The 16,170-nt window shown below is 52.2% G+C and overlaps 7 protein-coding genes across 7 annotated transcripts; 3 read left to right on the top strand and 4 right to left on the bottom strand.

The window, feature by feature from the left end:
- Positions 1–193: 193 nt before the first annotated feature.
- RHO25_003449 (uncharacterized protein) lies at positions 194–460 on the bottom strand (the record flags this gene model as incomplete). The annotated part of the gene is made up of 1 exon (XM_023598954.1): positions 194–460. The coding sequence occupies one exon, from the start codon at positions 458–460 to the stop codon at positions 194–196; it is 267 nt and encodes an 88-aa protein (XP_023455011.1).
- Positions 461–1,038: 578 nt separating this feature from the next.
- RHO25_003448 (uncharacterized protein) lies at positions 1,039–2,052 on the bottom strand (the record flags this gene model as incomplete). The annotated part of the gene is made up of 3 exons (XM_023598953.2): positions 1,039–1,227; positions 1,277–1,553; positions 1,607–2,052. The coding sequence occupies 3 exons, from the start codon at positions 2,050–2,052 to the stop codon at positions 1,039–1,041; spliced, it is 912 nt and encodes a 303-aa protein (XP_023455010.1).
- A 532-nt stretch (positions 2,053–2,584) lies between these two features.
- On the top strand, positions 2,585–4,595 carry RHO25_003447 (uncharacterized protein; the record flags this gene model as incomplete). The annotated part of the gene is made up of 2 exons (XM_023598952.2): positions 2,585–2,883; positions 2,936–4,595. 2 exons carry the CDS (start codon positions 2,585–2,587, stop codon positions 4,593–4,595), a joined length of 1,959 nt encoding a protein of 652 aa, XP_023455063.1.
- Positions 4,596–5,672: 1,077 nt separating this feature from the next.
- On the bottom strand, positions 5,673–6,566 carry RHO25_003446 (uncharacterized protein; the record flags this gene model as incomplete). Its single annotated transcript, XM_023598951.2, has 1 exon — positions 5,673–6,566. The coding sequence occupies one exon, from the start codon at positions 6,564–6,566 to the stop codon at positions 5,673–5,675; it is 894 nt and encodes a 297-aa protein (XP_023455008.1).
- A 271-nt stretch (positions 6,567–6,837) lies between these two features.
- Positions 6,838–8,892, top strand: RHO25_003445 (uncharacterized protein; the record flags this gene model as incomplete). Its single annotated transcript, XM_023598950.2, has 1 exon — positions 6,838–8,892. The coding sequence occupies one exon, from the start codon at positions 6,838–6,840 to the stop codon at positions 8,890–8,892; it is 2,055 nt and encodes a 684-aa protein (XP_023455064.1).
- Positions 8,893–9,084: 192 nt separating this feature from the next.
- Positions 9,085–13,458, bottom strand: RHO25_003444 (uncharacterized protein; the record flags this gene model as incomplete). Its single annotated transcript, XM_023598949.1, has 1 exon — positions 9,085–13,458. The coding sequence occupies one exon, from the start codon at positions 13,456–13,458 to the stop codon at positions 9,085–9,087; it is 4,374 nt and encodes a 1,457-aa protein (XP_023455009.1).
- A 621-nt stretch (positions 13,459–14,079) lies between these two features.
- On the top strand, positions 14,080–15,963 carry RHO25_003443 (uncharacterized protein; the record flags this gene model as incomplete). The annotated part of the gene is made up of 1 exon (XM_023598948.1): positions 14,080–15,963. One exon carries the CDS (start codon positions 14,080–14,082, stop codon positions 15,961–15,963), a length of 1,884 nt encoding a protein of 627 aa, XP_023455067.1.
- Positions 15,964–16,170: the final 207 nt, after the last annotated feature.

Here is a 16,170-nt window from a genome sequence, read left to right as displayed (position 1 = left end):
CAAGCATATCCGGGGAGTTCTCGGGAATTGGGTCTTGTGTCGGGATATTGCCAGCTTTGGTGTGAATCCAGATATTGACCACCCGAACCGAGAGCGCCTATTTTCATTTCCTTTCCTCCTGTCTCAAGCACTTCTCCGTGGAGTAGTGATCAATGTCGAAACCGTTATTTCTCTCATCTCCTCAAATTCGTTTTCAAGTCACCACAGTAGCCCCTTGTCGTACTTTATGTCCATCGTGTTGCAGTGAACTCCGTCGATGCCACATTCTGTGAATGAAGCTCTTCATCTCCTGTACTGAAGTCTTGCGCGAGAGGCCCTTGTGCGCAATAGTGCTCGGCACGCTTTCATCTTTGGCGAAACTTGTGTGCGGACACCGGTGTAAAGACAGATCGGGCTCTTCGTCCCAGATGCCTCGTTCATGGAGGATTGCTGTAATCTTCGGGTCCGATTGTTTGCCCATGTTGTATGTTTTTTCTGCTTGAAATTGCGATTCTGCAAAGATGTCAGCATTGAAGGCAGGAGCACTCGTGGCCTTTTATGCATTCTGATGTTGCTTATCCCTGTCATAAGGGGAACGCGGAGGTTGTCTCACTTGTGGGGTGACGCTCGGAGCTTGTTGACGCTAGGCGATGACAGGGATCGCTGTGTCACGGCATGCGCCATTTCACTTTTTGATTTTCTTGTTGGTCTTTATACCGCTCACGAGACGCTGCATATTTCACGAATTGTAAGCATGGCTCTCTCGTCACTCGCTCCATCTCTCGACACGTCTCCAACCGCAAACTCGTCCACGCATCGCGAGGAGTCTTAAGTTCGCCGGAAGCACTCGCTTCTGGGATCAGGCTTTGCTGTCGCTGACCGGGCTCAAACATGCATAAACGGCCGCGAAGAGCACCGTCGTCAGCAACATGGCAGCACTGCATTGGCCCAGACGGGCATTCTTTCGGACTGTTGAGTGCTAGCAGTGGTCGCGTGAATGCATCTCCAGATGGCGCCCTATTCCCCAGACTATCAAATGCCGAACACAACCGCTATTGGTCATGTCGCAGGCGCAAGCAGCTTTAAACGGAAAGCGAGGAGCATCGGCGTCTGCTGGAAGTTGTGATATGACTGCGCTTGAGCCAATACCGGGTCACCTTGGAACGCTGGCTCTCGCATTGCGTCGAGTACAAGGCCTTGGTCGAAGAAGGGCTGCATAAGCGCCCAAAATGGTCGGTGAAACACCCACTGCAGAATGTGAGTATGAGGCCGGCTGATAGAAGAGCGAATCACTCACCAATGGCTCTGGTTGCCCTCGCACTGCCTCACTCTTCGAGGGCGGTATATTGAGATACCGTGGCACTTTGATATATGTGCTGAGCTGCTGCTTACCGGTCTTGGGATCTTCGAAGATCTCCATCCCGCGATGACCTGCGGGTTTTGAGAAAGCTGGATGTAGATCGACTATCACTACCCGACCAGTTGGTTTCAACATCAAAGGTAAGGCTTTTGCTAGAGGTTGTAGATCTGGCAATGACTTGAGAGTTGTGCTGATAGTAATCACATCAAATCGGCTGCGGTGGTTTATCAGCTTAGACTACCGACTTCATAGATTGATCAGACGCACTCCTTATCGGCCATGTACTTGGCCATACCATCATAATCCATGAGATCAATGAAGTCGTAGGTGATGCTCCCAACGACGTGCTCACTCTTACTTCGCGCCCTGCCCTTCTCGAGCATGGCTTCTGAAAAGTCCAGTCCGGTGACATTGGCGCCGTGCTTGGCGAATCGACGAGCAATGATGCCGCTGCCAGCTCCGAGATCCAATACGGTTTGACCGAACTTCCACTCGGCCAGCTCATCGACTACGGGCAGCAGACACTGCGTGAACATATCGTTGCCATCGTCGGCCTTGCCATTTACCTCGGGCGACTGGTTGACCTCCCAATCGCCTGCGATTGCGTTCCAGGCGTTCAGATTATCTTGCGTATATTGGTCAAAACTGCCACTTGCTGGATCCTTCACCAGACCGCCGGCATCAATGACATTTCCAGGAGCATGTTTTGCCATTGTTGGGCCGGGGTGATCAGCCAGGTCGGAGTGGGCAGAATCTCGTCGTGGGAGGAGCTGCATTTGGCGTCAGCGGCTTCAATTTCAACCCCGCGCGTCGCAAATTGCTCCAAAGCAGTTCTTTCTTGGTTGCGGCAACTTACGACTTGGTTCCTCTTTGTTTCCCAGGACTCCAGCACTTATCATTGTGATGAGCTGCGATCAGGCTGTAGGCTGTGTAAATGAGTCCGAAGCGCTTCGAGGCCTGTTTGCCGCGCTCAGCCTCGTCGAGATGGCGCTAACTAATGCACACCTCACAGCCCATGTGGGCTGCTCACTCGGGCGACGAAAATCATTGGCCTGAGGCACCCGCTCCTGCAGCTTCATCCTTCGCTGGCAACACGACGGGCGGCTTAGAGGCCGCACGACGGACGCAGGCGCAGTAGTATTAAGGCTGACCGTCTGCTGGTCAAGTTATGGTATACTATGCTCGATAGTTCATAGTGTCCTCGCCCATACACTCCTCTCGGGAAACTAGACAGGCACAGCAACCATGTTCTCGAATCTGTTTCGTACGGCATCCAATGCTAAAGCACCTCAGGCTGAGCACTTCGAATTACCTCTCCACAAGCCGCGACAAGGCCAGCCCGTGGACCTATCAATACCACCCGAGATAGAGGCCCAGCTCAAGAAGTTTCCGGCCGACAAACAGGCCACGATCAGAGAGAAGATCAGGAAGTTCAAAGATGCCATTCAGCCGCACACAGACGAGGGTGGAGACGCCCACTATATTGGTGATGCTTACGCACATGTGAACCCTGACTGTGTGCGCGAATGGTCTAAGGATCAAAAGTATGTCTCCATTGATGAAGTCTCGAATGACCCTGCTGACGAATGGCGCCAGGCCGGGGCCATATCTGCAGTACGTGGAGGCTATCTCCAAGAAGCTAAAACATCTGGAATACTTGTCCTTATGGATGCTCGTAGGATGCGCTCCTCCAAAATGGCGCTTCATTAGGAACGAAGAGGAGAGCCGTAAGGAGCGCATCTGCCGAACCAACGTCTGTGTCATTGATTACAGGGACTCATCCGACACGATTACGAAGCCGTTCACTAGCACTCCGGATCTCAAGGCATTTCTCAACAATGCAAACCCCCCAAATGGACAGCCTGCGGTCCGACTGGTCATTGCAGAAGACCTGTCGCGTGACCTGGTCGACATGCTGGGTGAGCACTACGACATCGACCCACTGTTCTTCCTGTCACACATCGGCGACTACCTGTTCCACAATACGAGAGATCGATGGTGCGAGCTACCAGATCTGGATGTAGATACCAGGAACAGGTCTCACTCCACCATCACGTATCTGCGGGCTCGGTACTTCCAAACGGAAAAAGACTTCATCGAGGCAGAAAGGCAAAGCGGAGGTTTCAATGTTTTACGCCGGCTCGACGGCGATCGTAGTCGCAAAAGCCTGCAACGCAGCCTCCTCGATGACCCCGAAGCTAGCGTGACTTTGACACGAGCAAAGTCTTCCTTGTGGATCAAGCCCCGGGTCGCAGGCGAGCCTGTCGTCGCCGTACTCCTGGTCGATCCCACTGTGAAAACGGGGCACTCCATCTGGGGCGGCTATAGGCCCTTTGAGGCCACGCCCACAATGAAGCAATGGACGCAAAAAGCAGATACCGAGCCAGAAGCTCCGCCCCGCACAAGCTTGTTCGACGACGTAGTATACTGGAGTTGCAGACTCACACCAGGAGACCTGCAACTCGTGAAGGAGGACCCCAAGTACATCGCCCTGCCCATGTACAAGCTCGTCATCGCCGACTGGCTCGTAGTGCTCAAATACATGACCACAATGTTCGGCCTCATCGAATGGACCTTCTCCAAACCCCACTGGGGTGAATCACCTGGCGACATCGATGAACTGCTCACGAGAATCGCTCCCTGGCGGCGAAATGTCCCTTACTACCAGGCCATGGTCGACGATAGCATCGCACGGCTCTTCCCCGCCATCGCCGTAGCCTATCCTACAACCCCAGCAAATCTCGTCGTCCCCGCCCCAGACATCTCCAAAGGAATCTACTCCCTCTGGTCTGACTTCAAAAACATCAAACACCAGTTGGACGAGCATAAACGCCGCATCCAATCGATCCAAACCATGGCCACCAACGCCATCAACAACGAAGAAGCCCGCCGAGCTGTGAAACAAAACACAAACCTGGCTCGCCTGTCCTTCCTCGCGACGTTCTTCATCCCGCTAAATTTCACATCTTCCTTCCTCAGCATGTCCCCTGACTTCCCCACAGCGAGCAACTATACCACAATCTGGCTATTCTTCGTCCTCGGCATCCCAATCACAATCCTCGCCTTCATCATTGTGGACTTTACTAAACCTGATAAGAAAGGAATCACGCGACAAGCCTGGCTCAAGATCCATCCGGAGAAACCCAAAGCCGCCGAGGCCATGGGAACACAGGCTTCTGAGCCTGGAGACAAGCCGAAGACGAGGAGCACTATGGGTTGGCTAACTAACAGAGCCGAAACATTCCGCCGGCCGTAATCTGAGGCAACTTTCTATTTTGTTTCTGTTCTTTTTTCGTTCAGCGGCATCGAAGCAATTTTGACGAGATACGATCCTGATGATGATATGATGGAAATTTATAGAAAACGCATTTTGTGATGGATTTATGATGACGAGAAGTTTCGAGAGTTGTATGTACACGACAGAGACTGCACAACATAGGCATATAGAAGAGGGAATGGCATAGAGGTACTTGGCGATAGCAACATCTTTCACTTCCCGCAGGCCGACCAATCAGTCATTTCATCGTCGACCGAGAGGCGGAGGCCTCGATTCGTACAAGGTACGCCGCCATGCCCTAGCGCAGGATCCTCCATTGAATCATGCGAGCAGGACCGCTCGTGTTCGGGCCCGTATTGTGCCTCCATTGAGACACCCGCTCTTGCGCCTGAAGCTAGTTGTAAGACACTGACCGGTCTGGCGGGGCATGAGTATTGTAGACTTTCTCGTATACATAAAGCACTGCCTCGTGAAACGGCTAAACGCGGCAGGCTCAATGCGGTCGCGATTGGGGCCGGTCAGCGGCCCAGCTTACAACCCGTGGTCACACTAATCCCTTCCCTTTGGCCTGTTGCACAGCCCACGGGACTTGTAGTCGCATTCCAGGATGGGTTGTCTCAGATGGCTCCTGTGAAATGCGTGATGTGAAGTGGCATCACCAATCCAGGCCCTGGAAGGAATCCTTCTGTCCCTGCGAGATTGAACCACCAATCATGTCCTGCTACTCGGCATCGATGGGCCATTTCCGCCAGTCCAGGACCAGCACATCTTGTGAAAATGCAGTGCTAAGATCGCCATCTCAACAAAAAACTCAACGATGGCAGTTGACAGCGAATCGCAAAAGCGCGGCATCATGCACTGCTCGAGTGCTCTCAGCAGCGGGTCCGGTGAGCCCCTGTGAGCGCGGCAGGCTGAGTTTGCACCTTGAGAATGCGCGAATTTTGAGGAGAATGGCGGGGATGCCGTTTGTGAGGCCGTGGCGGCCCTGTCGGTGAAGATGGAGGACGTAGGGCATGGGACTGTTGTCGTTCGCCTGCCCACGAGGTGGAAGCATCCTCATGGGTCGTCATAACGCTGGCGTGGAGCTCTTTTCCTGCCCACTCCCTTCTTGTTGGACTGCCCGCTGTGCTCCGCCTCTCCTAACATGCGTAGTTTGAACATCTTCAAGCGCACAGCTGTGGGGGTTCTGCCCAAACGCTCCGCGATGTTGCGTGTCCTCGTCCCTTGCTCATACAGTCGTTTCAGTTGTGCAGTATCTTCATCTGTCCATTGATGCGTTTTGGAAGGACATGGCGATGTCTCTGACATTTGATGCCAAAACGCGTGCTTGTGGCAGATTGTTTGCCAGCGGAGGTACAAGGAATTGCGTGATCTGTGTGGAAGTCTCGCGCGAATCGCATCCCAGCCCTGACCATTTTGCAACAGGCCCACAATCATTGCATCCTCTTCTGCCGTATATCGGCTGAGACCTGTACCACGTTTGTTGGGAGCCAAAAGATAGTTCACCCTGGCAATGGTCATGCCTAGTTTCGCTGCGATGTTTCTCCTGCTGTAATTCTGATCCCGCAACTTCTCCACCTGCACCCTCTCTTCCTCCGCGACCGAAGTCGGTGGCTTGCGTTGCTGGAGGAGTTCTTGTGCCCTTTCTGCCAGGCTTTTATCGACTCCGTTGCCCGTGCTGATCAACCAGAAACGCCTGCGGACTGAGGTGGTTGCCCTCCTCAGCTCTCGTCCGATCTCCCTCGAAATCAGTCCGGATGCTCGGAGCTCCAGTAGCTTGCGCTCCTCCTCTGCTGTCCAGACTTTGTAATTTCGCAGGTCGTCGACCGCCTCTCCTTCGCTGCGGAGGTCATCGCTGGCGGTCGCATTCCAACGTCGGGCGACGACTGCGCGGAGATCGGTGGAGAGGATCTGGCATGAGACGCGGATGCCTCTGCGCAAGAGTAGCATGCTTCCAAAGGGACATGTCGTGGAGAAATGTGGTGCAAGGGAGACGCGTCTGTTGACACGTGAGCGCGCGATCGGATCGAGCTCGTGGCTGCCACACTTTCGCCCAGTGACGTCACGTCCGCGTAACGTTTCGCCAGGCGCTCTTCGTCAAAGGAAGGAGCGCATATTGTGTGGCAGATCAAGATTCATTAACGACATGGATTCTGCTCCATAATAATTGACCCACCTCCGCCTCTCCTACTTCATATATCTCCATCCTACCGCCTTCACCATGGCGAGCGAACCGGGACTGACCGATTTCCTCCCCATCCCGCACAATACGGATCCCGACAAGGAGGAAGTGGCGCGATCATTAGCAGACAAACCAACAGCTAGTCACGCTCTGGCCATGGCAGCCCACGACGAGCCGCACGACGAGAAGGGCGCCGCCCAGATCTCGCACGACGACGAAGTCAAAGATCTTGGCTGGCAAGACCATGTCGATAAGATCCCCAACCCCCTCGTGGGCGGCATGCTCAACGAAGAGTTATGGGTCCTCGTCAGACGGTTCAACAAGCAAATGTACCACGTGAAAGAATATCCTTACGCCGTGCCAGGCAATCTGGATCTGAACATTGCTGATGAAGAAGAATTCTCGCCCGACAAATTACGAGCCAACATCGAACGATTATACATGACCGTGGGCATTGGCCTTATGACCTTCGGAAAGCACATTGCACGTATCAGATCCTGGCGAGAAACACGAAGAACTACCTACTTTGCTGCGGCCTACTTCATCGCCTGGGCTTTCGATCTGCTCATACCTCTAATCCTGGGATTCATTGTGGTCCTGATCGCCTACCAGCCAAGTCGTTCCATAGTATTCCCACCAGCTCCTTTGGCCATAGTGGATGCATCTACTGGTGGCGTTCAAAAGCCAAAAGCAGGTGTTCTCGGATCGACGGACTCCGCAACTGGAGCACCTGAGAAGCACAAGGGAGAAGCCGTGGAAGCTGAAGCTAGTAGCTTCGTCAACGGCATCGCTTCCGTTGCGCTCTCGAGTGTTGCTGGCAAGCATCCGCAGAATGACCCGCCCTCAGTCTCGGAAGGCATTGATAAGACTAATGATAGCATACCTGATCCAACTGCCATGGCCGTCAGTGCCAGCAATGCTCGTGATCAAACAAGCGGCAAAGGCGATGTCACTGCCAAAAACAAGGCAAAGGTGCCGGTCGAGACGGCGATCTGGAACAAGATGCGCCCTGTCATGCACGGCATCGCTGATGTCTCTGACACCTGGGAGCGATTCGGCAATGCCTTGGATCCCACCAAGCCATTTCCACAAGAGATGTACCGCCTTCGCATCGCTGCAATTGTCATTCCGCTCTTTGCTGCTTCATTCTTCATTTCTGCGTACATGGTCGTGAAAGGCTTGACCTTTGGCATTGGCTTCGGCTTCTTCGGAGATCCCGTCATTCAACGAGGGTTGGCATGGCTTAACAGCCACTTTCCTAAGTGGCAGAAGCTACTTGAGTTACGCAACACTCTTCTGAAGGGTGTTCCTACCAATGCTCAATTGACGATCACTCTGCTGCGCGTTGGTGAGGCGAACAAAGCACCTTTGCCACCTCCACCACACTCTGGAGACATACCTCACGACGAGCCTGTAGACCTGACCGAAGACGACCTTCGTGCGGCTGGTGCGGACTGGCCCCTCAATGCTACGGATGAGGAGATTGCTGCTGCTGTTGCGCACGATCCAAATACAGCACACGAGACCGCTGGAGGCGACGTTGATACCGCGAAGGAGAAGAAGCATGGCAAAAAAGGATCGAAAGTTCTCAACTTCTTCAAGACTAGCATCAAAGGCGGCGTTGACACTGCTCTGGGCGTCGACCATATCAAAGCCAAGGCGGGCAGTGAGCCTTCGAAACAGAGACTCGGAGTCATACCGGGCAAGAACGAATCCCACGTTTCCGGACCTATCGAATTCAAATGCAGATATCACGGCAAGCGTGGCCATGCATATATTGCGACGAAAGCGACAATTCCTTGCGTCGGTTTCAGTTTGGACAAGTCGATCACGGGTGCTGATGGAGCACTTATCGAAGATCTACATCCTGTCTGGACAGTAGCAATCGCGGATATCAAGGAGCTGAAGAAAATCGGTGGGCTGGGATGGAAGTCGAAACTGGTCGTTGGTTGGGCATTAAACTCGGAGGTTGCCGACGGTTTGGAGATTGTGGATAAATTGGGTAACAGCTGGATCATCACGGCCATGCTATTGAGAGACGAGCTCTTCAATCGTCTCATCAGCATGGGTGGGCAAAAATGGGAGGCTTGGTGATCAGTTCATACTTGGGATGCATATCGACAGAAGGGCGTTTGGGTTGAATACAGGATACTGGAGCCGCAGCTGGCTTAGCGGAACACACTGAACGATGCGATACAACGATACCCATGAGGGATGAGCATATGCTTTTGGTATACATTAATTTGATCTTTGACGCTTCTCACAATGCGAGACTTCAAGTTGACACTACACAGTAAATTCTTCGAAAAGTCCATTGGAGACAACTGCGACTTTTCCATGTCGAGGGAACAGCACATCACCGGCAGGCGTGATAGAGGCCATTTCTAGCAATTCTGCATTCTGCCAATCCCTCGGGAGAAAAAAGTGCTTGCGGATTACCGCGTCGGGTCCTTGCGTTTCCGCGAAGGTGAGGTTGACAGAGCAGACCCAGAAGTCCCTATCTACGAAGATGAACGTGCTGTATATGAGCTGCTCTGTGAAGGAGTCCCGGCGGGGTGAGGAATTGATCAATTCCGCATCGACGAAGCCCAACGGCATGTAGAGCACTTCAATGAGTCTGGATGGGACCAATCGGACAGGTATTGATTGTGGGAGTGCTTCGATTTCGAAGTGCTTCATCTCTAGCAGCAAGCACGCCGTGCGACGATTTGAGTGTATCATCGCATTATAGATATCGATTATGGCCAAAGTGTTGTCAGGCGAGATATACACCTTGTGGACCGTGTGATTGATGTCGCTTGGACTGAAGGGATATGCTTGAGAAGGCCGGTCTGCACTAAACAGCTGCGCTATACTGAATTGATCTCCATCGGCGCGGAATGCCTTATATGGCAAGCAAGTCGACTCCAAGGGGCTCTCCAGAGACATTACGGTGACGTGATCAGCGCTGAATCCTAAAGCAAGGGATTTGTCTCTTGGGTGAATGATCCACTTGCTCGGCCGTGCAGCAGGCACAATAATTGGTGCAAGGTCTTCAAAGACGAGGTGAAGTTTCGTGGCAGAAGGCGTCACCACCAATAATGTATCGCCATCGGTATCCAGCAGGATCTGTAGAACCTCTTCCGACTCTGAAAAAGTCCTGACTGTTTCGATGTTTTTCGTCTGGTATAATCCGTCGTGCAGGTTGTCGATCTTCCTGATTGTGATGTCGTGTCCCAGGTCGACACTTGCCAGCAAGCAAGCCCGCTTGCACCATGATAGGTGCTCAATGCTCATGAAGCCGCCTGGTACTTCCGCTACGACTTTTCCGTCGAAGTTCGCAATTGTGATTTTACCACCCTCGTCTCCAAAGGCATATAAACTCTCGCCTCTAAATGTCAACAAAGCTGTTATTGACTCAAATTCCTCTTGCTCGCGACGCGATTCTGCGACCACGGATTGGTCGTCTTTTTCACAGCCAAAGTAGTTATCACTTGCTGTTTCATCGCCCTCCTCCAATGCGCGAAGAAGACCGCTCGGCTCCCAGATGTTGCAAAATTGCTCCCGAAGATCGTACACTCTAGCTTCATTTATGTCGAGATCTCGAATTAAAGACGGATACTGTATCTGCGCAATCGGTATGAAATGCTCAAAATTCCAGATTCGTATGGTGCCATTCTTTCCTCCAGTGACGAAGATTCTGCCATCAGCTGAGCACTTTATCGCGTTGCCTCGAAACTTGTGGACATCGAGGTCACGGTGCTGTGGATGCCATCTGAAGACTCCGCCATCAAAGTACGTGCCAAGAAGGTGACCCGTCAGAGGATTCCAAGCAAACGCACCAGCATGCGAAGCTCTAGTATGCTGATGTCGAGAAATAGCAGTTCTGGGACTGCTACTCCCGTGCCGATCCAGGTACGCCACGAAGCACGGCTCAATCCCTCCAAGAAACCATACAGCTGGATTCGCGCCGCGGTACGAAATCGCAATGTACAGCCCATCTGGACTGAACTGAGCGTTGTGAGGTGCATTTACTTGGTACGGCTGCGTCGAATCCGAGTCTAGACTTCCCCCGAAACATCTCCACTGAAAGCGCATAGCTGACAGAGAGCATATGCGTAAAACGCGATCGTCGGAGAATGTCAGGAGCGTCTCTCCCAGCTGCTTGCTCTGTTGGAAGCAGATCGTCAAAGCTCTCGCGTATTTTGGATTCTCCATGCTACAGATGAGTTCTCCACTCTCAATGTTCCAGATCGTGGTCTTTCTGAGTCCGTAGGTTGCAATTCTTGAGCTAGAGCTATCAGCAGAAAATGTCAAAACTCTGTCCCCATGCGAGAGTCGCTGAGTAAGCTCGCAAGTATTTGCATTGTAGATATGCACTGTGCCATCTCCTTTCGTCAAGATCGCAAAGTAATGACCGAGACTGAGGATTGAAGTTGGTGTAGAGTCGCTTGCGACCGCGAAATTGGCAAAGCAATCATCCCATAATGGGTTGAGGTCACCACGAATCTTGAGTCGCGGCTGCTCTACCGGCAACGAATTCTGGCAAGCTGTGCCGAACTGTTGATAGAGTATAGACTCCTTCGGACAGAAGGCAGGCATCAGATTATACACAGACATCGGTGACCGGATGATCTGCGACCCGAATGTGCCTACAACATGAACCAGGTCTTGGGTCCATTGCAGCAGGAAGTTTTGATCGTGTCGAATGAGCCACGACGAGTCAACTTCTGGAGACGCTTCATTTAGAGCCACCAGAAACTCTTCCAGCGCTTTGCTTGCTTGGATAATTGCACGCAATTGTCCAGCCTCTGCTAGTAATTTTATCCAGTCCAAAGCTGCCCGACTACGTAACAGTGCCATCACAGAATCGAGCGAGCTGTAGTCATCGAATCCTAAGCTCAGCTTAAGATGGAACGGCCAGGAGGATGCAGCATATGCATCGAATGCTAGGGCGCGGTTTCCCCGTGCACTATCATCCTTCCGGCCAGGAGTCAGCCGTCTTATGCACCTAGTGAACAGGGTGTGATGAGATTTGTGTACATCGACATGAAAATTAAGAGCTGAGTTTGACATCAGGACTTCCCTGACCGAGGCATGCGCCATCGTCACACACCCATTCTTGTCGATGTTCACGAAGTCGCCGCAACACTCCCGTATGGTTCGGCCAATGTCCGTGATCTCAGGATAATTGTCGTCAAGTGCAGTCCTGAGTTCATCGAGATGTAGTGGCCGGCGGGCGCATGATGCCCAAATGATTATGATACGACCCAGCTCCCGTGTCTCGGGGCGGTAACGAAATGTTTCTGCCAGGTGTTCGTCCATACGTTCATATAGTGGCGCAAGACCTTCAGGTACCCGCTGCAATACCTCTTCCGCTTCAAAGTCGGTGCGACACTCAACAAGCTCTTGAACAACAAGGTGTGCCCATAAAAAGGTCCCGTCGGCTTTTTCTAAGACTTCGTTCACTATCCGTTCTTTGAAGCCACTGTCACCCGGCATGAACTCCAGCTGATCTCGAACATACATCTCTATATCCTCAGTGTTATTCTCAAGGGAAAGTGACAGCACGTCCATGTATGCTTTCAATCGCTCGATCGAGGTCTCAATCTCGAGCGTGCGGCGGCTGATCATGAGCAGGCGTACAGGGATGTTGGCGTTCGCAAGTTCTACCAGTAGTCGCTGTAGAAGCTCCTCAGTTTGTCGGAACTCATCTAGACCGTCGACTACAACGTAGAATGGCTCCATTATATTGCATCGCAGCAATGAAGACATAAAGAGCTTCTTCCATAACAACTTGTACCCAGCTTTGCTGACCTCGAATGATTCTCGAGCAAGCGAAGCAAGTTCAGCTTGATACTCTGGTATAAAGCGAGATAGCTGCCATGCAATAGAAGCCAAGAAATGGCTCAAATTGTTCTTCTCTTGATGATTGGATCGGAAGTAGTAATAGGCGCAACTTTTCGAATTTTCCAAGAGGCTCTCAATTATGTACGTTACGGTGAAAGACTTGCCGCTGCCAGGGCCGGCAAAACACCACAAGAGCTGGGGCTGAGAGGCAGTGTCGTTGAGGAAACATTTCATGTTCGCCTGATCGAGAACCCATTGACATGATCCTACAGTCCGCTCAACAGAAAGTTCCAATAATGTGTCTTGAGGTGCATCGTATCCGTGAAAAAGTCTTTCAACGTCTTCAGCCTGACTGACAAGGCCTTCATGGGAGAGAGATCGTGTTCTCTCTCTGGGCTTGACGGCATTGTGCACCAAGACCAGCTCCGTGAACGGCCTGTCATTTGGCTTGTACAGTGCAATGAGCTCGGCGGCCTTCCTGTAGCCTTCATCTGCGTGATAGCATCTCTTTACGGGTGTTTTTGCAAACAAGCTCGGCTGTGGAGAATGTCCATTACGAGCGTCGGCGGCACCTGCGCGACTGTCATGTTCGTGATATGTGGACGTTGGGCAGAGCGTTCGTTCTTCGAGGTCCGGGTCGGCCGAACAAGCTCCTGGCTGTCCATCGAACGAATAGCATTGTAGAGTTTCAGGCTCAAGACGAAGTGAGCGAGATGGACGGCTTTCTGGCTGAGGGAATTGTTTCCTCGTGTCAGCGTGATCGCGTTGTTCACGTTCACGTCGCGGTTCGCGGTCCGAGGCCGGCCCGATGCCGAACTCAAGTGTCGACATGGAGTTCCAGTCGTACAATGGCTTCAGTCTTTCACCACAAGTACAACAATCATCGACTTACATCTAAACAGGACCAACCTCAATAAGAAGACTATCCCAGAATACCGCCCCATACTTCCTGCTCCTTGTGCGGCGTCAAATATGGACCTACGGCGCTTGCTAGTACGCTGAGCTGCAGCCAATGCACGAGTTGGGCGCTTCGCACTAAGCGAGTATCGGATCCGTCGATGTCTGGCGATATGGGTGTCATCAGTTGAAGCTTCGCGATGCGGCAAGCTTGAGGCGCAAGGCGTCTGAGAAGCGTCAGAATAGCGCTACGAGTGGACCTCAATACTGGCATTCAGTTTCTGCTGGCAACTAGCCTAGGTAGGCCTCACGTTTGTCCCGCCGAGCATCCGACTGTGCCACTCCTCGACAGCGGATGGCCATTGGATCTTGCAGCCGCCCATGTACGCCGCCCATGCACAGCTCAGAGTCGATGATGTGTGCACCACAACAATGAACGAACAGGCATCTGCACCCAATTCCAAAATGTAAGATTGGTGACAAGCAGACTCTGCATCATGACTTCTCTCCCAGTGTATTCTTTGCCTCCAGTCCGAAAAAACATCCACCTTTGAAATGGACACGCACCAAGCCTATAGAACTCTCGATCCACTGAAGAAAGAGATCCGACTTCTGCGAATTGAAGCGACTTCGAAGCCAGCTGCTGTGCAAGACCTTGATAATGTTATAACATGCTCGCTGGAAACAGTAGCTCTTCGCGATGCCAACCCGTTCTATGCTCTCTCCTACACATGGGGAGAGCCTGAGACTACTGCGCGCATCGTTCTACAGGGGCAGGTGATGTTGATTAGAATCAACCTCTGGAATTTCCTATCGGCACTCCGGACACGCTTCTGTGCACACCCCTCAGATACAATCAGGGTATGGGCCGACTATGTCTGTATCAAACAGGGGGACGGAGAAGAGAAGAAGTCTCAGATTAGCATCATGGGCGACATATACAAAGCAGCGGACGCCGTCTATGCATGGCTTGGCGATCTTGATTGCCATGGACACAGCGACGTAGAATGTGGTCGAGCTGCAAGCCAGACTCAGGAATTGAATCACAGATGGTGCACAATGGCTCCTGCGGACGGGTACGAGCTCCAGAAAATGGCGGAAAGCAAGTATTGGACGCGACTGTGGATCAAACAAGAAGTCATATTGGCAAAGGACATTTGGTTCCTCTACGGCAACTGCGTAGCACATTGGAAAGAATTGCGACTCGCCAAAATTTCAAGGCGAGATAGACTTCGACAGTCACGCGGGCTCTCAACAAATGCTGATACCGAACGACCCACCTCCGAGCTCATGACATCTCTGCTGAACTCGCGGGCTTTAAAAAGTCGGCACGATGGGCTTCCGGAGCTTGTCAGAAGATTCAGGGATGCTGAATGCTATGACCCAAGAGATCGGATATATGCCTTGCTATCTCTCGTAGATCCGTCGATCCGGCATCATATCGCTGCTGACTATACGAAAACATTCCTACAGGTACTCCTCGATAGTTATCCTTATTGGTCGGGTCAGCCCGTGACGTGGCTGCATCCAACCAACCCAGCACGCAAAACACCGATCTTTCAATACCAGTCCTTCGTGGCCCAGATGTTGATGATACTGGGCCCGAACAAATTGCATTTGATATCCGGCGAGAAGGAGTTGGCTGGTGACACTACCGTCCAAGCCATCTTCACCACATCTGGCTTGTTAGAAGTTTCCGGCGTCAAGGTCGTCGCCTCGATCAGACATAGTACTCCTACACCTGAATCTGAAGCTCAGCAATCAGCATGGCAGGGATCCGCTTTCGTCCTGAAAGTCGTTGTTGCAACTCCGCTACCAGATGAACCTTATCATCGACGAGCATATATGGTATATGCGAACGCGCAACTTGCAGAAGGTGACTTGGTGGGCAGAATTGGAAATCAGATGTTCTTTCTCCGTCATCAAGGCAACAAAGCTGGCACTTTAGGAGGCCAGGAGTTTATCCTCCAAGCCGTGGGGACTGAAGCTCTGCCTTTGAAGTCTAGCAACCATCGCAACGTTCAATCGAGTATCGCGTTATTCCATCACCACTGTCGTTGGTATAGGTCTCGGCCCGCGACGGCACTTTTCCAGCTGGTTGACACTAGCTGCCACGAGGAAGGGCAATGTCAGACACCTTTGGCGGCCAGAGGTGGTGTCTCGATATTGTATAATGCTTCCGCTCTGGTCACTCTGCTAGTTGCTTCGAATATGTTCCAAATCGACGGGCCGCAGCGAGACTGGGAAGAGGAGGATGATCTGCCCGACATGTGGGCTTCTTGGATGATTGAAGAAGACAGCCGCGTTTTAGGTTCGTGCGGTACGTGCAGGGTGACCAGGCGGCCCTCGATTGAAGGACAACGCGGAGATCTTGTTGAAGGATTCAAGAATGAGTGCAACTGCAAGCGGATGGCGCAACAGTCCCGATATGAACTTTAGACCTTTTGAGCATTCCGATGAAGCGGGTTCCAACCTAAACCTGCTGCTCTGCCTGGACTCTGGATCTGTCCTCGCTGAGGCTTCCTCTGATGGCAATTAATCTCACTCGAAATTTGCTTCGCCTCAGGTGACGACATTCGATTGAGCGTGCGAGTGAGGTCAATATGCCGGAGTTCTAAACACATGGTTTTGACTTGGAATAGTGAG

This window comes from Cercospora beticola, chromosome 2, assembly GCF_033473495.1.
Source record: "Cercospora beticola chromosome 2, complete sequence".
Classification (NCBI taxonomy): Eukaryota; Fungi; Ascomycota; class Dothideomycetes; order Mycosphaerellales; family Mycosphaerellaceae; genus Cercospora; species Cercospora beticola.
This window is presented reverse-complemented; position numbering and strand designations above follow the sequence as displayed.